General features: G+C 47.1%; 1 protein-coding gene across 1 annotated transcript in view; it reads left to right on the forward strand.

The window, feature by feature from the left end:
• Window positions 1-7,101: 7,101 nt before the first annotated feature.
• Window positions 7,102-25,757, forward strand: part of CCDC63 (coiled-coil domain containing 63) — a 28,169-nt gene continuing 9,513 nt past the window's right edge. The window contains 9 exon segments of the mRNA XM_060029368.1: window positions 7,102-7,271; window positions 10,140-10,329; window positions 16,772-16,795; window positions 16,797-16,892; window positions 17,305-17,486; window positions 18,478-18,621; window positions 18,623-18,654; window positions 22,201-22,421; window positions 25,262-25,336. Coding sequence (XP_059885351.1) covers window positions 7,213-7,271; window positions 10,140-10,329; window positions 16,772-16,795; window positions 16,797-16,892; window positions 17,305-17,486; window positions 18,478-18,621; window positions 18,623-18,654; window positions 22,201-22,421; window positions 25,262-25,336 — 1,023 coding nt within the window. The 5' untranslated portion in view covers window positions 7,102-7,212.

Here is a 25,757-nt window from a genome sequence, read left to right on the forward strand (position 1 = left end):
ACCTAATTGAACTTAATCATTTTTCAGTCGTTGACACTTGAAATTATGAGTCATTGGGCTATATATGGAACTGAGGGCTAGAGCAGCCCTTTAAATATCATATCGATGGTAGATATCAGCTTCCAGAAGAACTTCTCAGGTTTGGAGCTGTGTTTTCACTCAGAATTGTGATAAAGCATGGGTCTCTAGAGACAGCCCTGGGTTCAAATCCTGAATCCCCCACTTACTGCAAAAGTCACTCTATTTTCTCAAGCCTCAGTTTCCTCATCTGTATTGAAAACAAGCTTTTTTTTTTTTTTTTTTTTTGGCTGCAATGCATGGCATGTGGGACCTTAGTTCCCTGACCAAGGATTGAACCCGTGCCCCCGGCAGTGGAAGCACGGAGTCCTAACCACTGGACTACCAGGGAATTCCCTCTTCATCTGTAAAATGAGGCTGGCAACACTTGTCCCAAAACATTTTGTGTGAATCATCAAGGCCTGACATGAAGCTGCTTATGATCATTATTTATTCTACTTTTCATTAATATTCATGTTTTCTTGCAGAAATGTTAATGTGTTTGATTTTGACATGTTGCCCAAATCCCATTAGTAAAATATAATGTCCCACTAACTTCCCTCATGGTTACAACATGGCTGCTAGCAACATCAGGGTCAACATGCTTCCTTGTGCACCATATGACCTTTCTGAAACCAAAAACACAGTAACTTCTAAAACACATCTTGTCCCAAGAGTTTAGGTATAAGAGAATGGAGAACTTAGTAAGACTGAGCTACAAATTCACTCAAGGGGTTGGAGGTAAGGTGGAAATCACAGGCATCAAAATTACCCTAGAAAACCAGTACCCCTAATCATTTCCCTTCAGTAATGTGGCTGCTTCTTGAGTTTAGCCCCAGAGGAAGTGGTTGGCTTATGTTTCAGGGCCATTTGTATGAAAAAATGTCTATCTTTAAACCATCAAATGCGGTTAGGCCAGTGAAAAATGCTCATGCCAGGAGTCACAGGTGATCTGGGTCAGACTGGGGTGCCCATGTCAAGCTCACAGAGTGTGGGGTGGGTGCTCCTAAAGAAAATTGATGGACAGATTCCTCTGCACCCGTGGTTATTTGTCTCAAGTTCTTTCTTTTTTTGCAGAGCAGAAAGATCTGAGTTCTGGACTTCTCTGGTGGTGCAGTGGTTAAGAACCTGGCTGCCAATGCAGGGGACACGGGTTCGAGGCCAGGTCCGGGAAGATCCCACGTGCCGCGAAGCAACTAAGCCCGTGAGCCACAGCTACTGACCCTGCGCTCTAGAGCCCATGAGCCACAACTACTGAGCCCACGTGCCACAACTACTGAAGCCCATGCACCACACTACTGAAGCCCGTGTACCTACAGCCTGTGCTCCACAGCAGGAGAAGCTACCGCAATGAGAAGCCCACGCACCACAACGAAGAGTAGCCCCCGCTCGCCACAACTAGAGAAAGCCGGCGGGCAGCAACAAAGACCCAAGCAGCCACAGCCAAAAATAAATAAATTTATTAAAAAAAAGAAAAAGAGAGAGAGAGAGAGAGATCTGGGTTCCTTTGTAGTGTACGTACCCAGCAGGGTTGCTGTAAGTACGGGTGAGTGTGAGATGGGGAGTAGGGAGACAGTGAGAGGACATGCAGGTGAATGAGAGAGGAGATGGAATGGTGATGGAAAACGCCCCGTCTGTGCGAGTCACAAAGGCGCCCGTTCCAGGGTTCCGAGAACGCCCGGACGTGAGAATGGGGGTTGGCTCAGCGCAGCCGCACAGCAATCAGTCCTCCCGGCGCCGTCGGACACGCAGCTGCAGTGGCCGTTGGACACGCGGTGGGAGCTGTCCTGCAGGGCGTCCCTGGTAAGTTTCACTGCGCGCGCAGCCGCGCCTGCTGCTCCACAGCTCCCCCTGCTGGGGAAAGCAAAGACGTGGCGGCTGCCCCTCTCCCCTTCGGACGTTTAGCTGCCCCTAAACCTGGAAAATATCTTGGCCCCCATGAATTAAACGTAAATAAATTACAGTGTGTAAAATAACTCCAAGGAAAGTACAACAAACTTCCATTTCCCCCTGTAACGATCCCAATTTTAAAAAATCTGTGGGTGTTTCTGCACCTCTGCTTGATTAGTGCTCCAAGCACATGTTTAAACCATGTTATGCATGCAGCCTTGGCTTCATTTTTTTTACAGGATCCTCCTCTCTCAGACTTGGAATTTATAACCCACATAGTGGCCTGTCCCAGGGGCCCTGCCCTTCAGGGGTCAGGATTTTCTTTTAAGGTCAGATTGTTAAAATTCAGCAGCAGAGGAGGATCCAGCCTCCTCTACCCCAGCTAATTAAATATTAGACAATAAAGTCTTCTCCCACCTGGGAGGAGACTTTATTCATTTAAATAGCATTTGCTAAGAGCTTATCATGTGCCCAGGACTACAGATACTGTAGTGGATAGACTGAGGTCCGGGGAGCAGGAGGCATGTTTGTGATGCTCCCTGACCTGGACCTCTAGATCTCTTAGCACTTTCCAGCGCACACAGATGGGCAGCTTTGAGATTCCTCCCAGGAACCACAGACTCAAATTCCTGCTGGCTCCAGGCAGTTACAGGAAATGTGGGAATTGGGGGGAGGAGGAGTTAGGCAATGGGGAGGAATGGAGCCTGCAGCCAGGAGTGTGAGTGCATGACCCATATTCACATCTTAAAACACTGCCTGCTAAAAAGAACTGAAGGCAGGTTGAATTTGTCCTGTGGGCCTCAAGTTTGAGACCCCTGACTAAGAGGGTGGTGTGCCAGGGCCCAGGACACCCTGCAGGTGCTCTCTGAAGGCCCAGCTGTGAGAATGGGGGTCGATCTGTTCCCAGGGAACAGAGTGGGTCCAGCCCACAGAGCACAGAAAGGGAAAAACTTGTGTTGGTGTCTGGAAGCCGGAGAAAAGCCAGTATCCCAGGGGGAGCCTGGTTGTGAGTGTGTGTATGTATCAGCGAAAAGGTAGGCGTTGACGGAGCCTCCAGCTCCTGGGGAAAAACACACAACACAACCAGTTAACTCAAGGGCAAGATAAACTGACACTTGAAAATCCTGATTCACAGACAAGTTACATTCATCAGACACCTGTCATGTGCTAGGCACTGCGCTAAGAGCTTTATATACATTATGCTGAGTGTGGGGGTGAGCATCCCCATTTCTATAGATCAGGAGACTGAGGATCAGAGAGAGAAATCACATTGTCAGTGAATTTCAAGCATACTTTATTTAGTCATGCTTTTAGAAGGGTGCATTACAGATCCACTTAGGATCAAAAGAACCCTTAAACATAGAAAAGCTTCTGCACGATGTGAAATCGGAGCTGCACAAAATTCTAGAATTGAAAGAGGTCCTAAAGTGAGTATTCTTTGCCCAAACCTTATCAGTCTAATAAATCCTGCCATAGCCTCTACCCGTACCTTGAGGGCTCTTCCAGAAATAATCAAGCTATGGAACCATAGTCTTTATTCCACTTCCCTGCCTGTGGGAATTTTCCAACATTAGATATTTTCCTTCAAATATGATTTACCAAAAATCAGTTAGTCCTCAAACCCTCTAGAAACCCTCTAGAACATATTAGGGAAACGCCAGAGGTCTTACAGTCTCAGCCACTATATTCTTATCACCCAGCAGATTGAGAATCATTTTCAAGATAGTGGATCATGTAGGGCAGGAATGATCTAGGCTGCAATGAACAAAATACTTGATAAGGGTGCCTTAAACAATAGTGACACTTAGTTATTTCACTTAACGAGAAGCCTAGGGTAGGCGGTTCCAAGGATGGGGCAGTGGCAAAGTGTCAGTGAGGCCCTAAATTTCCCCCCATATTTCTTCTTTGTTCTCTTTAGTGTGACAGTGATATTTCTCCTCCTGGTCACAGGATGGTTGCTCCAGCACCAACCATTGTAACCTTCACAATAATTTCCAAAAGCAAAAGAGAGGGGAACATGGACAAGCTCTTTTTATCACAAAGGAATAGGAATAGACATCTCCTTATGTCTCTTTGGCTAGATCTGAGTCACATGTTCATCTTTCAACCAATCATTGACAAAGGGAAATGGGTTACTATGATTAGTGGGAACCAATCATGATTCATCCTCTGGAACTGGGCAGATTGAGGAGGGATAAGCTCAGAGTCCTGTTAGGAAAGAAGAAGTCAGAGCATTCTTAGAGTCATACTAGTTGCTGTAGCAAAGATGCCCCCTCATTTCATTGGCTTAACACAACAGAAATTAATTTCTCTTTTTTGTAACAGTCCAATGAGGATTTCGTGGTTGGCAGGTGACTTCTTCCACAAGTTGATTTAAGAGACCTGTCTTGTGGCTCTGCCCATCTATGGCTGCGCCTCACATAGATGTCAGATTGGGAAGACAGGATGGAAATGTCACATCCACTTCTTAAAAAGTCATGGTCTGGAAGTGACACACCTCTCTGCTCACATTCCATGGGTGAGAATTCGTAGCTCTGCCTGGATTCAGGAGGAGCTGGGAAGTGTAACCCCTGGCTAGGCAACTACCTTAGCAACAACCCTTCATGAAGGAGAAGTGACTGTTGGAAGGCGATTAACTCGTCTCTTACAGGCTGATCTTCTTACATCCCTGCTTTTAAGGAACATCTTGGCTTTTCCAGACCTCTTGGCCAGTCACTTCCCAGTGGGTACTGCCGCCTACACTAGACCACACATCAGTCTCTGAACACTCCTTTTATTCACTTGCTTCTCAGCCTTTGCCCAGGCAGTTCTCTTTACCCCAAATTCCTTCCCCACTTTTCTTCTCTGCATGGTGAACTCCTATTAATCCTTCAAAACCCAAATTGAAAATCATCTCCTTTTTGCAGCCTTTTCCACTATTTTGCCCTGGGCAGGGTTCATACCACCTTGAAGGTTAACTTATCCCTGAATTCCCTACAATATTTAGCACACAGTAGGGGCTTAGTTTTTATGCTAAAGAGATCTAGGTACTTCAGGCATGAGAACTCATTTGGTTGCAAGTGACAGAAAACTCATCTCGGATTGCTTTAGGAGAATATGTTGGTTCATGTAATTGGACATGACCCAGAGGTATCTTCAGGCTTGGCTATATCCAGGGGCTCAGATGATTCCCCTACGGTTCAATTTCTCTTGATTTTGTCTTCTGTCCTCAGTGATAGCTTTATTCTCAGGCTCCCTGAAGAGGCAAGATGGCTGCCAGCCACTCCCAACCTCATTCACATAGGTTAAAGTGCAGCAGGAAACAGAGTTTCTCTCTTCCTGTGTGTGCAAGCTTAAATTCCACTATTCACTCTGCTTGGACTAGGCAAGGTCATGTGCCCATTCCTGAACTGATCACTCAGGCCAGGGGGCTGGAATTATGCAGATTGGCCAGGGATCTGGCACTCTGATTGACCCATCCAGAGTCATAGGTTGCAATCCAGAAGTTGATGGAGTAGGGTCAACCTCAGGGGCGCAGAAAATGACCAGGAGTAAGGGAGGGAGTGGCTTCCCACTGGAAATTCCAGGTATTGCTACCAGGAGACAGAGGAATGCTGGATGCCCCGTAAGCCCACATAATTTTTTTTTTTTTTTTTTTTTTTGTGGTACGCGGGCCTCTCACTGTTGTGGCCTCTCCTGTTGCGGAGCACAGGCTCCGGACGCGCAGGCTCAGTGGCCATGGCTCACGGGCCCAGCCGCTCTGCGGCATGTGGGATCTTTCCAGACCGGGGCACGAACCCGTGTCCCCTGCATTGGCAGGCGGACTCTCAACCACTGTGCCACCAGGGAAGCCCACACATAAATATTTTTTATGCTGAACCTTCATCCTATGAAAAGACCCATATCGCACCACATCGTAACAGCCACTGTTTACTGAGGACTTACCTTGTGCCAGGCTTAGTGCCTTACATGCTGAACAACCTGTGAAGTGGCTTCTAGAATTTCTCCTATTTTCCAGATGAGGAAACCAAGGCCCAGAGAACTGAAATGACTTGCTCAAACTTAACAAGTGGCCAAGGAGGAATTTTTGCTGAGATCTGATGGTTGACACAGCAATGCTTTAAACCACTGCACTGTAGGACCCCTCAGTGGGTGGCAAAGCTAGAAGTTTCTTGTTTAAGAATCTAGCTCCTAAAGCCTGGGAGTTGGGGTGCAGTGGATCTTACAGCACCATAGGGCTCAGAGGGTTAGCATTGTCGCCTTCTTTGAATACCTAATGTCTCTCAGTACTACTGGCTCCTGCTTTAAAAGTGGGGGGGAGTGTCCCCACAGCTGAAGCTGGGCGAATTTCGATGTAACCCCATCAGAGGAGACACTGCCCTGATGCCATCTTGCCCCTCTTCTTTGGGAACACAAGGAGCAAGAGGGTAACAGACATGCCAGAACCATCTGCCTGGCTCCTAATAATAAATCATGAGAGGAACAGGTTTCAGGCAAACATTGCTTAAAAAAAAAAAAAAGCCTCTTCTCACACCCGGGCAGCCATCTGCCGTGTCCTCCTCGTGTGCCAAGCTGTGGGAGGAGGAAGGTCTGCGGGAGGTGGGGAAGGGAGAGGGTGCTGCCGGGTCCTGCACCACCAGCAGGGGTGGCTCACAAGTTCTCTTCCTTTCGCCACTGTGGACAGGTATCGCAGAGAGAGAAAGGAGCACTTGCTAGCTTTGACCTCCCTGGATACAATGTCTGAGGAGAGCGAAAGCACAATTCCTTCAAGATGTGGATGGTGGGTAACAGCAGCTCCTACATACAGAGGGCTTACTGTGGGGTCAGGCATTGTGCGGTCCTCTGTACACGTATTAACTCAACTAATCCTGACAACAAATCTATGTGTGCCCATTTTATAGATGAGAGACTGGAGACTCAGAGATGTTAAGTGACTCACCCAAGGTCACACAGCAAGACCACCTCTTCAGTATGCAGTAATGAGGTCCAGCTTCCTCTCCACCCTGGCAACCCAGGGTGGGTTTTCCATGTAACACCTAAGCAGTTGACATCACCCAAGGGTGGTCTTCCTACTCCAGCCCTGCCCCAAGCACTCTTCTTGCCCTCCACCCTTAAGCTGAAATGTGGGCTTTTCTAGTCACCTAACCTGTTGCTTAACACTCACCCTGTCTCACTCAAAAGAAGCACAGAAGAAAAGACCCTGAAAATTCCCAGGAACCTTCGGAGAAGACCAAAGAGCAGCTGGCCGAGGCAGAGCTTCAGAAGCTGAGGCAGCAGTTCCGGAAGATGGTGGACAGTCGGAAGTCCTTTAACTTCTGCTCCCAGCAGAAGATCACAAACCAGCAGTAAGTGATGCTCAGAGTTCTGTACTGAGTGAACTTGGAGAAAATGTTGGGTTTGGTTTCATGGGGCTTGCCTTCTGATGGGGTCTGGGGCAGGGACCCACTTGGAATAGCTTCAGTGGGGAGAGGAGATTTATTCTCAGAGTTCAGGGTGTCTCAGGGACTCCAAGGGGAGCAGCGCACCCATGTCTCAGTGAAGGACCCAAACAAGAAAGTGATTCTGGTTCCTGTTTCTTTCAACACATGGGTTTTGTTCTTTCCTCTCTGAATCTCAGCCGTGGCTGGTGGGAGATGGCTGCCTCCAATTCTTGAGCGACCAAAGGCCACACAGAGAGACTGTTCTTAGTCAATTCCAATCCCAAAATTCCCAGGAGAGGGAGAATCTGATTGGCTTAGCTTGGGTCTGGTGTCTACTTCTGGCCCATTCAGCTGTGGCCTGGGGGGGGTGCTGAGCCATAGGACAAAAAATAGCTATGGGTATCCCCAGCGGTTCTAGCAGTAAAGGTGGGGAGTTCCCAGAGAAGGGGAAATCACCAGTCGGTGGATACCCCAAAGGACGTTTCCTGCTTGTGCGTTATTATGGGATCTGCAGGCCTGAATATTTGAAATTGAGTTGCCCTAGAAATTATGGTGTGTATAGTTTCTTTGGGCAACAGAAGGGTGTTCCCTGAGGTTGAATAAACAAACATTAAACAAGCATTCTTAGATTCCGTCCAAAGAAATGTGATTCCTTAACCACATTCATAATGTTTATACAGGCAGTAACTGCCTATTGTTAGAAAATTTTACTGTTAGATGATGTGTGAAGTTCAGAGGGTAGGGAAAAGGGGTTCTTTAGATTTTCCATGGATTGGTTCACTCAGAGCCACTGCTAGTCCATATGGGATCATTACGTGAATTAGAAAAAGGCACCCTTTCTCAAAGACCCTTTAGTGCCATCTGCTGGAAACATTGTCATTATGTAGGGATTTTGTTAAAACAAGACAAAGTGTCTCGCAGAAAAGTGGAGTAAATCAACAAATCAATGACATGTTTTCAAGCAGATGGTGCTCCCTTGGGCTGTGCAGTCCACAACCTGCACATCTGTGCTGGTGACCCTGATTCACAGCCTACCCTTGGTGGGCATCAGGAAATGCCTACTTCTTGATGTGGTTTCAGTTTTTCTTGAATCTTACTTACCCTTCTGCATCTCACTCTACCCCGATCCATTTGATCTGGTTTCACTGTGGTGGAACTGAAGGGGAGGAGAGTGGAAGAGACCTGGGGTGAGGTGAGTGAGGTGCTTAGGGTGTAATATTTAAGGAGGTGCTTTTCCCCAGCGCAGACCCTGCACCTATACCACCCTGAAAATGAAGACCTCCTTAAATTCTGGGGCACCTCACTCCCCTCACTGCAGTCCCAGCCCTGCCTAAAGGCGGACAAACCTTCCTTTTGCTTTTCCGACCTCACTGCACCCCCGAAAGCCTAACTCTGACTTACTATCCGGTTCTCTCTCTCTCTTTTCTCTGCACCTTAGCAAAGACCCCTCCCAAGAGGGGCTTAGGGGGAGAAAAGTCCCAAGGGCCAGGTTAAGAAGACAAGATGCTCTAGAACTGGGCATGCACTCCAGTGGTTGTTAGCCACATGTGGCTATTTACATTTGCAATTTATTAAAATAAATAAAATTAGAAATTCAGTTCTTCAGTTGCACCAGCCACGTTTCAAGGGCTCAATAGCCACACATGCCTGATGGATGCTGTCGGACAGCGCAGCTAGAGGACGTTTGCATCACTGCAGAATGGTCTACTGGACAGTGCTGCTTTAGAACATCAGTCAGCAAACGGTGGCCAATGGGCCAAGTCTGAGTGGCTGCCTGTTTTTGTAAATAAAGTTTTATTGGCACACAGCCACGCCTCTTCATTTTTGTGTTGCCTATGATTGCTTTGTTGAGTAGTTGCAACAGAGACCCTCTGGCCTGCAAAACCCAAAGTATTTACTCTTTGGCCCTTTATAGAAAAAGCTTTGCAGACCCCGCCCTTGAACATTCTTTGCTGTTCTAGAGTGGCGCTTCCAAAACTTTAAAGTGCGTACAGGTCACTTGAGGATCTTGTTACAAAGCACATTCTGATTCAGTAGGTCCTGGATTGAGACCTGAGCTGCTGCATTTCTCCAAGCTTCCAAAGGGCAGTGAGGCAGCTAGTCTGCAAACCGCACTGAGCAGCAGGAATAGGCTGCCCAGACTTTGCCAGAAACTCGGCCTCTGTACCATTTCCTGTTGCTCAGTTGCCGTGCAGTTGCCTGAGTCTTCTTTTCTCTTTTAGAAATCCCTGGTTGCTCACGTCCCCGACACCCTCTCTTCTCCAGAGCAGACAGAGGAAGAGAAGGAGACTCATGTCAGCCAATTTCATAAATCAGTAGCCCCTGAGTAGAAAAGTTGGTGGGGGTTAGAGGTTCCTGTGCAGCTCTGTGTTGATGCACAATTGAAAGATCCTGCCTCATGGGCTTGCCTCTTATTACCAGAGATAACTGGCTGTAAAGCCGGAAAAGAAAGTCTGCAAAATCAGACAGATGTCAGTGAGCTGCTGGCAAAAGAGAACTTGGGGGCTCTCACCATGACTAGGTAATGGGTTTTGACAGGCACAGCTGCAAATTGTTCTGAGGAGTAAAAAAAAAAATGCCGCTCAGAGAAGGGCGGAGCAGTGGAAGTTGCAGTGAACTGGGTCAAAGGACATCTGAGTTCTGGACCTGGGTTGGAGACCTTGGGTGAGTCTCTTCCACTTGCTGGGGTGGGAAGTACCCCTCTGAGTCTCCTTTCAGGACCAAGGGGCCTGGAGTGTCTGATCCAGGCAAACTCAGGGGTTCAGGGTTAATCACATGCTGCTTTCCCAACAGCAAGGAAATCAAGACCCTGCAGGAGGAGCAGGATGAGATCACCCTGCTTTTGAATCTCATCAAGTCCTCCAGGAACTTGGATCTGAATGAGAAAAACTACATGGAGCTGTGTTTCCTGCTGCAAACCAAGGAGGACTACGAGGCCCTGATTAAATCGATGAAAGTGCTGTTGGCTGAACTGGATGAGAAGGTGTGGTCTTTCTCTTAAAGGGTTAACCAGAACACCGAGCAAGGGGAAGGAGTGCAGGAGGTGTACTCCCCACCATATCCCCACCGTTGGCTTTTCTAAACGTGACTGTGGTCACTGTCTCCACCACCATTGTAACCCCTGATCTCTCAGCTCTATTGATCCATTTCCTCACTGTGGTCTCCACTGCCTCCCCATTACAGTAAGACTAAATGCCCCAATCCTTACTGTATCAGTCAGGAGAGGTTAGGTTATGCTGCAGTAACAAAATTCCCTCTCCCCAACTCAGTGGTTTAAAACAACAAAGGTTTCTTTCCCATTCATGGTTTATGTCTATCGCGGATTGGCTAGGGGCTCCTATATCCTCTCATCCTGGGGCCAGGCTAATGGGATAGCCCCCATCTTGAACGTTGCCAGGTACTGTGGTAGAAAAAAGTGAGTCCTGAGGGTCTCACACTGGCAGTTGAATGCTCCAGTGACATGTGTCACTTCTGTTCATGACTCATTGGCTCAAGATAGTCTACCAAACCCGTAGTTTGGTAGACTATCTTGACCCAAAATAGTCAACTCTACCCATTCACAAAAGGGCCTAGGAAGTGCAACCCTCATGGATCCAGAAAGCAAAGAGCTAGAGACATTTGCTATACAGTGTTAATCCCTTAGTATCGTTTGAAAGACCCTGCCTACCCCTCTAGGCTCATCCCATGTCATTTCTTCCTTAACTCTTCACACTCCAGCTGCAAAAGACTTCTTTCTTTCTTTCAAATAATGCTGAGCCTTTTCTCACCTCAGGGCCTTTGCACATGCTCCCCACACTGCCTTACCCTAGTTGCTTATCTTTATGTCTCAGCCTGAAGGTGACTTTCTCAGGGAGGCCTTCTCTATGCCCTCTCTCCGGTTTAAAGTATATGCCCCTGGTGTTAGTTTCTTGGCCAGGAACAAATAGCACACTCTGTAGGGTACTCGGACGAGTAGGGCATTCTGGAACCTGGAGTAAATACCACAACCTCTCTTTCTTCTCACCTCTGACCCCAACTACAAGGAAGCCATTGTGGATCCTTCCCGGTTAGCTTCCTGGGGCACAGAGCAGGGTGGAGAGTAGATCTTGGGGGGCGAATAGAAGATCCCAGTGCACCCCCTACCCTCTTTCATGTCACCCCATGGCACCTCCTTCACAGTACCTTTCACGGTGGTAATTATGCCTTAATATGGGTGTTGTCTAATGTCTCCCTAACCTGTCACCTGCGTGAGTCTGTTTTGTTCCCTACTGTACCCCCTGTTCCTATCCCAGTGTCCAGCACCTAGCAGGTCCTCAATAAATATTTACTGACTGAATGAATCTGGAAATCTCATTACACCTTTCTTCTGCTTCAAACTCTTCAGTAATTTCCAACTCTTGCTGTGATAAGGGCCCAAGTTCCTGGTGTATTTGCCGGCTCTGCTGCCTCAGCCCCTCCTGCCTCTTCCACCTTCTCTCCTGCCTCCTTCTCCTCTGTGCTCCATCCACACTGGCTGCCTTCATGGATCCACAGTGCTGTCTCTCACCTCCAGACCTTTGCACATGCTGTTCCCCCTGCCTGGAGTGATGTTCCCCGTCCTCTCTGCTTGGGGGAGTCTTATTCATCCTTTGCGTCTCAGCTCAAATGCTGTTTCTGCAAGATAGTTGTCCCCTCATCTTTCTCTGCTACATGCCCCTGCTGTGTGTGTGCAAATTACCATCTATCTCCTCTCTCCTAGGGCTCATCATGCTTCCTGGCTTGTTTCCAGTCCTAGATTGTAGGTTCCCTGAGGGCAGGGACCACTCTGTCTTGGTTACCATCATACCCCTGTTGTCTGGCACCAAGCAGGGGCTTAATAAAACTGATGAATGAGTGAATGAATGAATGAGTGGACAAACATATGAATGTATGAGAAAGGAGGCAATAAAAGTGAAGAAGAAAAATGGGGATGTGGATTCTCAGAAACATTAGAAAAGGCAACCTAGTTTTGGAATCCTCCAAAGAGTACGGCACTCACTGCCCAACACAAAAACCCACTTGGTCTAATTCCATCTCAGTGCAGGCAGCTCCCAGAATCCCCTCCTGCTGTGTCCGCCACACAATGCCCAGAGCTTTGTCCTTTCAAGGGGTCAGTGGAGGTGAGGATATCACTGGGCCCTGCTTAGCCTCACAAAATAATTAATAAGCTGATGCCTTCCTGCTGAGCATCTAGTGTAGGCAACGTATTTCCCCATCAGCCACAGCCTTGGCTAATGTCTCCCATTGGGCTGAAGCCTAATTACTTTCAGCATCACAAAAGCAGCGTCTGACATAAAGGTGCCAAAGGGAATACAGCTCTGAATTTAATCACAAGAGCTGATGCCACAGCTTCCTTTGGCAAGTAGGTGGAGCCCTAGGACTCTGGGGGTCAACTCGGGCTAGGGCAGGCATCCTTTCAGAGCATGTGATGCCACACCTAATATATGGTGGAGGATGCTGCCCTCCCATATATCAAAACAAGTCATTTGTTTTATTTCATAAGAGAGCTGGAGGGGGTTTGTGTTGAGGATGCTGCCTTGTGCATAGAACAGGAGAGGAGAATGGAGTAGAATAGGAACCTGACTTGACTTGAATCTGACTTTGTCAGCACTGATGAAGTAATTTGTTTTTGCTGTGAGGGAGTTTGTGGGGGAGTGTATGTGTGTGTGTTCCAGCTAACGTCCAAAGCCTGGCTAATATCAATCATAAACAGCATTCATATACCTTACTAGTTTTGGGTGAGACCCAATGGCTCCCTTGGTGCCTGATCTTTTGCTTGAGAATGTGTTGGGCTGCAAGTATTGATAATAGAATTCTTGACTGGAAGCAACTGGGAGAACAGAGGTTTGTTTTTCTCACTTAATATGATGTCTGACTAGAAATAGGCCATCCCAGGGATGGTTTAGCAGCTCTACAATGATGGGTTCTTCTTTTTCTCTATGACTCTCTTGACCAGCCTTCCCCTCATGGTCACAAGATGGCTGCCAAAGCTTAGCTAGTATAATGTCTCATATAATTGCATTCAAAAATAGGAAGAAAGGATGGGAAGTTTTTGTACATGATATTCTCTTCTTATGAGAGGGAGAATATTTTACAAAATTCCTCCAGCAGATTTTCTCTGATTGGCCAGGGCTAGGGTATATGCTCATTCCTTGGCCAATCACGGGCCAAAGGGAAATGGAATTTCTGTAATTGCTTTGGGGTAGACCAGGGGCAGCAGATTACAGTGCAAGCACCAAGTCTGGTCTGTTTGTTTATGGCCCTCCAGCAAAGAATGGTTTTTACATCTTAAATGTTTACTTTTTAAATGGTTATGTGAGTACCTACATACTAATCTCTTCGTCCTTGAAGCCTAAAATATTTACTATTTAGCCCTTTAAGATAAAGTTTCCCAACCCCTAGTTTAGACCAATGATGATTTATCCCTTGGGTTTGGAGGCAGAGCCCACCTTCCATAAGTAGATTACTGGCAATAAGAAAATGTTTTTATCTCATATAACAGGAAGTATAAAGATAATGCAAGCTTCAGGGTTGGTTGAATCAGCAGCTCAATTAGGTTATCAAGGTATTTGTCTTTGTCCTTTGGGGACAAGACAGCAGCAGCAGTTCCAGGGACCACATCCAGATGGAACAATACCGTCAGGAGAAGACAGACCATCTCTTCCTATGACTCTCTTAGGAATGAGGAAACTTTTTCCAGATGCTTCCCTACCAGACAGCCAGAGGCTCCAACTGGTTTAGTCTTGCCCATCCCTGAATAAATAAATCATAAGAAGAGTGATTAGAGTTACCATGCTTGGCTTGGATCAGTCTTCTGGGGTGGGATGGGTATTCTTTCCCAAAACACCCACGACGGGTTAACCACCCACCATGTCCACCACAGTACAGTTCTGGCTGTTGTCACCTCTGCCAGCCTCCTGGTTCTGGAACATTCTTCTGTCTTCCATTAAGCATCTCTTGCTGCCTAAAAACCATCTTTCATCACTTTTCTGTGGGTCTTCCATGACCCTAAATGTATGAGTAGACCAGTGGCTGGTCTGACAGGCTGAGCCTGACAACATGAAGGCTTTGGCCTAACATGTTAAAAATCAGGAGATTTCATGTAAAAATTCAGATATCTGGCTTCCCTTTTAAAAAAAACTGGAAGATCTGGCAATATTGGGCCTGAATTTCCTTGAAGCAACTGTAACTACATAGTGTTGTGGGTGACACTGCCATTCTTTATGTTTTCCTCTCTAACAGATCCCTGACTTTATTCAGGTGAGCATGTGCCCAGCTAAAAAGCTACATTTCCCATTTTCCCTTGCACCTAAAGGTAGACAATGAAATGTAAGGGGATATCTGTTAGGGGTGTCTGGGAAAGTTTTGCTTTCCAGGTATAGGTCGTACCCTTCATCCATATTGCTTCCTCTACTTTCCTCCCTGGAACATAACTGTGTGAAGGCTGGTGCAATGGCAGCCATCTTTTGAGGGAGAAGCCAGGTGAATTACAGAGATCTCGTTTTTACCTCCTTGAGTTACTGAACTTAAGCCAGCAGTGTATTATGAGAGAAAGATAAACCATAATTTGTTTAAACCATTGTTAGTTGGGCTTTCTGTAATTTGTAGTTGCATGTGTTTCTAATTGATACAAGCTGCTGCCCCTGAAGGAAGGCTGCTGAGATCTGTGCCCATAAAGGCAGAGAGGGTAAACTCTTGTGAGGAAAGCATATGTTTTTTAAAATGCTTCATTTTATTTTATTTTTTGGCCACACCGCACGGCTTGTGGGATCTTAGTTCTTCCACCAGGGATTGAACCCGGGCCCTCAGCAGTGAAAGGGAGGAGTCCTAACCACTGACCACCAGGGAATTCCCAAGGAAAGCATGTTTTTAGCAAGACCTGAACCTAATTGAACTTAATCATTTTTAGTTGTTGACACTTGAAATTATGAGTCACTCAACTGCCAATGCCCCTTTTTAACAGCAAATGTTTGGTAATACCTCCTTTACAATCCTGAAGTGAAATTCATAGATGATATAATCCTTTATCCTTCTTCTTTTAAATCAATATGATGCCATAACTATAATGCAAAGGAAAAATAAAGGAAAGCTACTTATACTAAAATTATATGTATTTCGATACGTGCATGTTTTGGCCTGACTTATCGAGACCGGGGCCAGCAAATTGCTCTGCAGAGGCCCTGATAGTAAATATTTTGACTTTGTGGGCCACACTACTCCACTCTGCCTTCATAGTATGAAAGCAGCCATAGACAATGCAAAGAATGGGCATGGCTGTGTGCCAATAAAACTTTATTTATGAAAACAGGCAGTGGGGGGCTTCCCTGGTGGTCCATTGGGTAAGACTCTGTGCTCCCAGTGCAGGGGGCCCGGGTTCGATCCCTGGTTGGGAAACTAGATCCTGCATGCATGCGACACCTAAGAGTCTACATGCTGTAGCTAAAAAAAAGAAAAAGGATCTTGCATGCCGCAATGAAGATCCCACGTGCTGCAAGTAAGACCCAGTGCAACCAAAATAAATAAATAAATATTAACAAACAAACAAACAAAAAACAGGCAATGGGGCAGATTTGGCCCAGGGCCTTAGTTTGCAGACCGCTGGTCTAAAAGATATAGTCAGAGGCCAGTATTATTGATATGCAGAATCACTGAAGATTCCACACTGCAGACCAATTTGGACTTGTTGTATCCACAACTCAAAGATGATGATCCAGGTTGTGCTGGTGTCATGATTTCCAAAATGGTGGCCAACTCTTGGTAAAGTTCCAAACAAATCAACGAACATTCTCTTGATTTATACAGTGACTACATTCCTGGATAATTAAGTGTCTATTAAAACCTAATGAAAAATACTGTGTGTGTATATGTAAAAGACAGTTTGATTCTAGGTACAGAAAATTATAGAGAGGTTCTTCACCTGCCTAATATCCTGAGGGGCACTGGAAAGTCAAAAGGGATGGAGGACAATTCTTGGATGTTTGGTGCTGTCTTACATGTTGCAGGGTATGTGACATCTCATGACCTGCCATTAAGTGCCACTAGCATCGTCATCATTGCAAGAGCAAAAAACAAAACAAAACAAAACAAAAAACAAAGGTTACAGAAGGCTTCTTGGGGGAATAATGCCATTTCTGCTGGAAACCGTGGCTTTACGGCCAGGTGAAATTTTCGCCCACAGGTAAGTGAAATGTACATGCACGGGTGAGAGTAAAAACCCTAAGTTGCCTCATTTTGCCCCAAACTGGCTAAGGTTAAGTTGAGTTGAGCATACACCCAAGAGAGAATTAAAATTCCATTCATGGGAAAAGAAAGAACATTGCAGTTTTTGTTTTACCACACTTGAGTTAGTGAACTGGCACATTTGTACCCATACAGATGTTAACACAGCTGGGTTTTCTCTCTCTCTCTCTTTCTCTTTTTCTTTTCAGATCATTCAGATGGAAAAATATATATATAAACCAAAGACAGATCTTCTCAAAAATACAGGAGGCCAATAACCCCCAGAAACTGCAAAAACGGATCCACGTTTTGGAAACCCGTTTGCATCTCGTACGTAAGGTGTTCTCTGGGGGAATTCCCTGGTGGTCCAGTGGTTAGGACTCCATGCTTCCACTGTAGAGGGCACGGATTCTATCCCTGGTCGGGGAACTAAGATCCCACGTGCTGCAACGTGACCAGAAAACAAACAAACAAAAAAAACTCTGCAAACAACTCTGCCTCCCTTTGCTAAGAGGGAAGAATGATGTCTGTGAAGCCATTAGCAGAACATACTCATCTCATTGGTTGAGTCGGGATAAGGTGAACGATGGTGTGCACACAGGCCAGGCAGCACTCCAACCATTGTTCTGTGGGCCTGGGGTGGGAGGTGAGGGGAAGACCCTTCAACCCTCTGGCTGCCTTCTGGAAGCTTGTCTCATGCCCCAGGAGTGAGCCTTATTTTGAAGCAGAGCCCTCTTTGCAGGTCACTGTACACTTTGACAAGATGCTGACCACCAATGCAAAGCTCCGGAAGGAGACTGAGGACCTACGGTATGAGAAGGCTGCTTATGACAACATCTATGAGCAGATTCATCGGCGCTTGTTGATGCAGAAGAAAACAATGAATATGGCCATCGAGCAGTCTGCGCAGGCCTATGAGCAGAGGTGGGCTGGGGGAGAGACCCTGGGGGCAAAGATGTCTCAGCCCCCTGCTGAGCTTCCTACTCTGGGCCACCTCTACCCACTGTGCTTATGTGTTGAGGAACCTGAAATCATCATCATAATAACTCTGAGTGCTGATTGTGTGTCAGCCAAGCATGATGCTAGATGCTCTGGGTAGTATTTCAACCTTCACAACAGCCCTAGGAGTTATTATCCTCATTCTACAGACCAGAAAATGGAGGCTTAGAGATGCCAAGATACTTACCTGAGATCCAAATAAATGGCAGATGTGGTGGAGTTGCGACTCAAACCCCTATGCTGTACCATCTCCCCCAGGTGTCCCTGCCTCTAGTCCTAGGGGTCCCTCTCAGTCTGGGCTGTCTCCCGGCTTCACACCTAGAGGGGCAAAAAGCATGCAGTTTAGTGGTGAAGAGTGCAGATTTTGGAGTCAGAGAGATCTGGGTTTGAACCCTGGCTCCATCACTACTACATTGTTGGAGGACCCCTTCAGGTGGTAGTGAGGATTAAATAATATGTGTATATAAGCGAGTGGCTGGGACATAGTACTTGACAAGTGGTGATGATGATGGTACTAGTGATAATGGTGATGTGTGATGATGCTGATGGTGGTGATACTGCTGATGGTAATGATGATACTGATGGTGGTGGTGGTGGTGATGGTGGTGAAGATCATGATGGTGGTGGTGATGCTGCTGGTGATGATGTTGCTGATGGTGATGATGATCATGATGATGGTGGTGATGGTGGTGGTGATGATGATGATGATAGAAAATCATTTCCTGAGGGTGGTCTAGAGCTGTCAACTGCTGTCATTCAGGTGAGGAAAGTTGTTCCTCTACTCCCAGAAACCTCCATGATTAAAAGGAGTGATGGTCATTGACCAGTCAGGAAGTCTGTCTGGACTGGTAGGGAGAGGGGAGGAGAAGGACGGCGCCTCCGGACACTCAGACTCTGTCGTGCCCCCCTCGCCCAGGCTGGAAGCCATGGCTCGAATGGCTGCCATGAAGGACCGCCAGCAGAAGGACATCTCTCAGTACAACCTGGAGATCCGAGAGTTGGAGCGTCTCTATGATCATGAAACCAAGCTCACATCCTTCCTACGCATCAAGCTGAATGATCGAGTTTGAGGAGCAGTCCAAAAAGGAAGAAGGTAATGCTTTCCAGGTGTCCTCTTTTCTCTCTCTCTCTCTCTCTCTCAACTGAAGGTGCCCGAGTCTCCTTGTAGTAGGTTTGCCAAATTTAGCAAATAAAAATACAAGATGCCATTAAATTTAAATTTCACATAAACAATGAATAAAATTTTAGTCTCATGTAGTATTTGAGACATACTTATACTAAAAACTTATTTGTGGTTTATCTACAGTTGGGACATATTTATACTGTTAAAAATATATCATTTGTGTCAGGACTACCCTGGTGGTCCCATGGCTAAGACCCTGTGCTTCCACTGCAGGGGGCAGGGGTTCGATCCCTGGTTGGGAAACTAAGATCCTGCGTGCTGTGCAGTGTGGCCAAAGGAAAAAAATATATATTGTTTGTCTGAGATTCAAATTTAACTGGATGCCTTGGGTTTTATCTGCCACCCATAACCTGTAGGATGTGTCCTCACCCTGTGGCTCTCCTTCCATTGTTTAGAGGAGGAGCTTGTGTGTCAGAGGTCCCCAAGACCACCCCCGGGCTGGGTGATTCTCAAAGAGGACTCACAAGACTCAGCAGACATGGCTATGATGTAGGGACACAAAGAAAAATCAGCAAAGAGAAAAGGTGCGTGGGGCGAAGTCCAGAGGAAACCAGGCACAAGCTTCCAGGATCTTCTCCCAGTGGAGTCACACAGGGCATGCTTAATTCCTCCAGCATCTAATTGTGACAACACATATGAAGAGTCGTCTGCTTGGGGAGCTCATTAGAGACTTGGTGCCCAAGATTCTTACTGGAGGCTGGTCACGTAGGCACCCTCTCCCCAGCACATACCAAAATTCCAGCTTCCCAGCAGGAAGGCAGGTGTTAGGCATAAAGCATACTGTCCTTACAGTCTGGGCTCAGGAGCCACACTTACCGTTTAGGAAAGTTTTATATCAGTGTAGGGAGCTGTTCACCATTTAAGTTCCCAGATGAAGGCCAAGGGCCAACCTTGCAAGCAGGCCTTTCTAAGGAGAGCAGTCTCAGGTCTGCTATGTTAACTCTCTCCTCAACAGATTGAAGGGAGAGCCCCCTGTGCAGCTGCATTTGTTTTTTTTCTTTCAGCCCCTTCTGTCCCTTCCTACCTTATTTGCAACTGTATGGCTGGAAGTGTTTTTCTGAGAAATCCCATCTCTCACTCTCTAACATTACAAAAACCACCTTTTGGACCTTCTGTCCATCCATCCATCCATCCATCCTTCCATCCTCCATCTATCCATCCATCCATCCACCCATCCATCTTCCATCCTTTATCCATCCATCCTTCCATCCTCCATCCACCCACCCATCCATTTACTGAGCCACTGGCTTATGCCAGCTTCCATTCTCTATGCTTGGCATGCATGGCTTCCATTTAGCCTTCACAATATCTCCAAGAGGCAGACATTATTATTAACAACCCCAGTTGACATATGAGGGCAGTGCAGCTGAGAGAGGATACATGGATATAGCCAAGGTCCTCTGCAATGTAAGTAACAGATCCAGGACCCCATCCCAAGTGTGTCTGCCCCCCAAAGCCTGAGGTCCTACTACTCTCCTCTTCTCTCTCCTAATCCACTGAGCAGCCTCAAGATTCCACTAGGCATCCAAGACCCGAACTGTGCAGTCAATAGGAGTTCTCCCATTCACTGCCACTCCAGTTGACTTGTGCGTCCATCCTTCCTCTTCTCACTGCCTCAGCCTTGTCATCTTTCTCATCACATCTCCTCTAGCAGCTTCTGCTGGGTCTCCCAGCCTCCAGGCTCCTCCTGTTCCTGTGACACGGCAGGGGTAAGTTCTTCATGATCAGCTGACTCCTTCCTTCATCCATCCAACCATTGCATTCTTGGTCTTCCAACAAATTTTAATGATCACCTATCCTGAAACAGGCACCATGTTGGGGACCAGAGACAGAGCAGTGATCAAGACAGTGTTAGTCCTTGATGTCATGGAGCTTATGTTTTAGATATGGAGACACACAAAAAAACAAGCAAATAGACAAATACAAACACTTCAGGTTGTGATAGAACCTTTGAAGGAAGAAAACAAGGGACTGAGATGGAAAAGTAACAGGGAGACCTCTCTTGGATAGGATGGACAAGGAGGGGCTGTTCAGACTGTGATCTAAAGGATGAAAAGAGTCCAGTTGTGCAAGGGTGAGGAATCCAGGCAGAGACAAAGGCCCAGAGGCAGGAACGTGTTAACTGGAGTGTAGACGCAAAGCTGGAGAAACAGGCAGAGGCCACTCCTGCAGGACTGACCATGTGCCAGGAACTGGGCTACGTGTTGGGAGACGGTGGGGAGTAAGACAGAGGTCCTGTCCTTCTGGAGCTGAACTTCTGTCAGGGGAGATGACAAATTGGCAAATTGGCAAAAGTTAATCTGATCTCTCGGGAACCCATGAGCATGATGAAGAAAACAAAACAGGATAATTGACAGAGAGTAACCAGGGGCTGCTTTATCTAGGGTGGTCAGGGTGGGCCTCTTGGAGGAGGTGCTGTTTGGGCAGAGACTTGAATGATAGGAGAGAACCAGCCACATGGAAGACTGGGAGAAGCACATCCCAGGAAGAAGGAATTGCAGGTGTAAAGGCCCTGAGGTGGGAGTGAGGTAGGCATATTTCTAGAACAGAGAGGAGGCCAGTGTGGCTGGAGTGAGTTGATGCCAACAGGAGAGTGGTAGGAGATGAAATTGGAGGGGTGAGGAGGAGCCAGACCACACAGGCCCTTATAGGCTGCACAGGGAGCTCACGTTGATTCTAAGTGTGGTGGGAAGCTATCAGAAGATTTAGGCAGACTAGTGACTGAGTCTGATAGTGACCAGGCACTGAGGGTTAGAGGGGATCAGATCTTAAATTATGCTGAGAAACTTCAGCTTCATCCCAGGGACAGTAGGGAGCCACACATGAAAAGGGGTCACGTGGCCAGATGTGCCTAGGAAGATCTAGAAAGATCCTTCCGATTGCCATGTGGAGGCCAAATCAGAGAGACAAGGCTGGATTCAGGAGAGGTGGGGCTATTGCAGGCATCAGGCTGGGGAGCAAGGCTTGGAGAACTTCCTTTGTTCTAATGCCTTGAATCTGCCAAGCCCTGAGACTGCTTAAGGCCCTCTGCCAAGAGGGCTTCCCCGGCCTTCATCCTGCTCACGTCACCTCCTTCCCTGGCCACGCAGCTACCCCATCACAGCACCTACTACATCTCCTCCATTGCCTGGGCCACAATGGTAATTATTGGATTTCTTTTTCTGTTTACTTGGCTATCTCTTTTTCTTTTCTCTTTGTGGCTGATTCCTCCACTAAAAGCTCTGTGGAGCAGTGATTTTGTAGCTATGGAGCCCAGCACAGTGTCTGGAACATAGTAGACAATCAATTAGATATTCGTGAAGTGGCTAAGGAGGGAAGCTTCCACTCCATCTCATGGGAAAGTCTAGCCCCCTCCCCAGGGCACAATGATAATGCTATGGAGCACATCCCTCCACTGGGCACTACTCTGAGCGGCTTCCCTTTCAGACTCATGGTTGCCAGTTCTTCCTTTTCTAGCTCTCAAGGCAAAGAAGCATGGGAAGAAGAACAAGGGTGAGAGTTTTGAGAGCTATGAGGTGGCTCACCTCCTGCTGCTGAAGCTGACAAAGAATGGCAACCTGAATCAGCTCATCGAGGAGTTTCTGGCCAAGGAGGAGAAGAATTTTGCTCAGTTCATGTATGTCACAGAGCTCAACAATGACATCAAGATGATGCACAAGAAGACTGAGAGAATCCAGGTCAGGGCACCTCTTCTTCCCCAGGCCAGGGGCCCACCTGCTCCCACAGCAGCCTTCCCCAAAGCGGGTTCCTTGGAACACTCCTTGAGATACTCTGCAGAAAAAAGGGCTTCAAGTCAAAAAAGTTTAGGAAATACTATATTCCCCCAGTGTTTTCCCCCCTACATTTTAACCTTCCTGAAATTGGTATTTGTCTTCCAGTTGATACATACACTTAATGTGTTCATGCCCCCTCACCCCCAATAAGTGACATTTAAAATCCATGGTATGTCTTATAATCCAGAGTTCAGTAAACTATAGCCACAGCCAGATATGCCCTTTGGCCTGTTTTTGTACAGTCCATGAGCCAAGAATGGTTTCACATTTTTAAAGGGTTGTAAGGAAACAAAGTATGCAAGACAGACCATATGTGGGCTGCAAAGCCCAAAATATCGACAATCTGGCCCTTTGCCTTAAAAGCTGGCTGACCCCTGTTAATCAACAGCTTCACAGAATTGAGGAGAGATGGTAAACTAATCTTGGAGAGAGTTGATATATATGAGCATAATAAAGGCTCTGACAAATCCTACAGTAAAGAAACTATTTACCTTGTTGAATCCATAATTTCCCAAACTTAATTGGCTCCCTGGACTACTTGCTCCGCAGAACACACATAACCAGCCTTTGTAACTGTCTGCACAGGAGAGAGTCTAAACTCCTTAGTGTGACACTCCAGTCCCTTCAAAATTTGGCTTCAACCTGCCCCTGCATGCTCAGCTCCCATCATGACCCCCAAGGCACTCTCATCAGCTGCCAGTCCCAGCTTCCCCCTGCATTTCCTTCCTCTGAGGCTTTCCTCATGCTATTCCCCGCCCCTCCCACTTTTCTTCTGATGCAATACCGCTCATTAGTCTTGACAGATGTCACCTCCTCTGGGAATTCATTACTCTTTCCTCTGAGGTCCCTGTGCTCAGGGGAGACTGAGGGGAGCCCTTCCTTTTGCAATGTCACTGTTTCCTGAATGTGGGGTCATGTGCAAGTAGCTATGCCTGTGGGAAAATGTAATTCAGAAAAATATAAGGAAAAAGTACAGGTCACCAAAATATCACCACTCAGAGACACTGCCAATAAATATTTTGGTGACATTGCTTTACGAAGGCAGTGTGCACTTAAGCATGTGTCCGTGCGTGCGCACACACACACATACATACACACACTCACCTAGATGCCCACTTATAGTACTGGGTATATACTAGATAGTTCGTGGTGTTTAATAAACTTTTTTCTTCAACAATTCATCATAGATACTGCCCAACATCTTCTATGTTCTTTTCAGTGGCTTCTGGAGACCCTAGATGCTCTGTGGTAGTATCACAAAATTCTTCGTAAAAGAACAGATTCCCCAGGCCCTATCCCATACCTACAAACCTAGATTCTCTGAGAATAAGCCAGGAATCTGCATTTAAACCATATATTTTAAAAAATTAATTAATTAATTTATTTTTGGCTACATTGGGTCTTCGTTGAGGAGCGCGGGCTTCTCATTGCAGTGGCTTCTCTTGTTGCGGAGCACGGGCTCTAGGCACGCGGGCTTCAGTAGTTGTGGCACGTGGGCTCAGTAGTTTTGGCTCACGGGCTCCAGAGCGCAGGCTCAGCACTTTCAGCGCATGGGCCTAGCTGCTCCGTGGCATGTGGGCTCTTCCGGGACCAGGGCTCAAACCTGTGTCCCCTGCATTGGCAGGAAGACTCCCAGCCACTGTGCCACCAGGGAAGCCCTAAACCATATTTTAATTTGAGACCCTTTCCCCCCCACAATGTAAATGTACCATCGTTTACTTAACCGATCCCCAACCGGTAGACATGTAGGTTGTCCCTAACGGAGATTACAGATAATAGCACAAGGGACAGCCTTGAGTGGCCACCTTGCCCACATGTCCTATTGTTTCCATGGGACAGACTCCTAGAGATGGTATTGCCCCATCAAAAGGTGCTTGCTGGGCTTCCCTGGTGGCGCAGTGGTTGAGAGTCCGCCTGCCGATGCAGGGGACACGGGTTCATGCCCCGGTCCGGGAGGATCCCACATGCTGTGGAGCGGCTGGGCCCGTGAGCCATGGCCGCTGGGCCTGCGTGTCCGGAGCCTGTGCTCCGCAATGGGAGAGGCCACAACAGTGAGAGGCCCGCGTACCGCAAAAAAAAAAAAAAAAAAGGGTGCTTGCCTTTTACATTTGGACACACTGTTCTAGCCCAGGAGTTCTCAAATCTAGTCCCTGGACCAGCAGCATCTCCTGGGAACTTGCGAGAAATGCACATTTGTGGGCGTCACGCAGAAATACTGAATCAGAACCTCTGGTGTGGGGCCCGGATATCTGTGTTTTCACAAACCCCCAGGTGATTCTGATTCATGCTAGAGCTTGAGAACCCCTGCTCTGGAGCTGCCCATCCATTACCATAACCATCAGCTACATGGGGCAACTTAAGTTTAAATCAATTTAAATTAAATTAAAAAATGAGTTCCTCAGTGGGACTAGCCACATTGCAAGTGCTCTGTGCCCATGCGTGGCTAGTGGCTGCAGTGCTGGACGGCACAGATAGAACATTGCCACCATTGCAGCAAATCCTACTGATTATACACAATTCTCCAGAAAGGATGAACCACCCACCTGCTCATGCCTACATCCTCCTTTTAATTCAGAAACATCAGAAAGAACCTCCATGGACATAAGAGGGGTCCAGGGGTTCTGGGGCTACTTGAAATGGATAATTTAAATCCTCACCAACGCCTCGAGGCATTGGCTTATTTTTAGGTATGTTGGGCAGGGGAGCACTTGCTTTTCCTTATGGTCTGGTTCTCTCCTGAGCAGAATGAGGTTATCCGCTCGCAATCCCAGCAGAAATCATCACATGAGGACAGCTGCTCCATCCTGAGACAGCTGGAGGTAAGACCAGGGTGGGGAGGGAGGGATGCAGGAGTCTCCATTGTCTGTCAGGTGACCTGTCAGTTGGTTCTCAGGAGGAGGAAGATGTCTGCCCCATGACTATCTACTGGCCTGGGTCATGTCTTGACATGTCCCGACCTTTTGTTACAGGCAGCCTCTGCTACAGATCTTGCTGCAGAATTTTGTCCCTGAGGCTCTCTTTGTCCATTTTAAAGACTCTCCCACTTCAGGGAACCTATCTCAGGCCCTTGTGCCTATAATTTCATCCCAGGCTGGTAAATTCCAGACAGATCTCTGCCTCAGTCTTTTATTCTCTCTCCCCCTTGTCCTGGCTGTGGCCTGTTCTCAATCAATAATAGTAATTACAAACATTTCCTGAGCCATTACTACATACTAGGCACTGGGCTAAGTGCTTTGCTTG

The sequence above is a fragment of the Delphinus delphis genome, chromosome 13 (assembly GCF_949987515.2).
Source record: "Delphinus delphis chromosome 13, mDelDel1.2, whole genome shotgun sequence".
NCBI classification, from domain to species: Eukaryota; Metazoa; Chordata; class Mammalia; order Artiodactyla; family Delphinidae; genus Delphinus; species Delphinus delphis.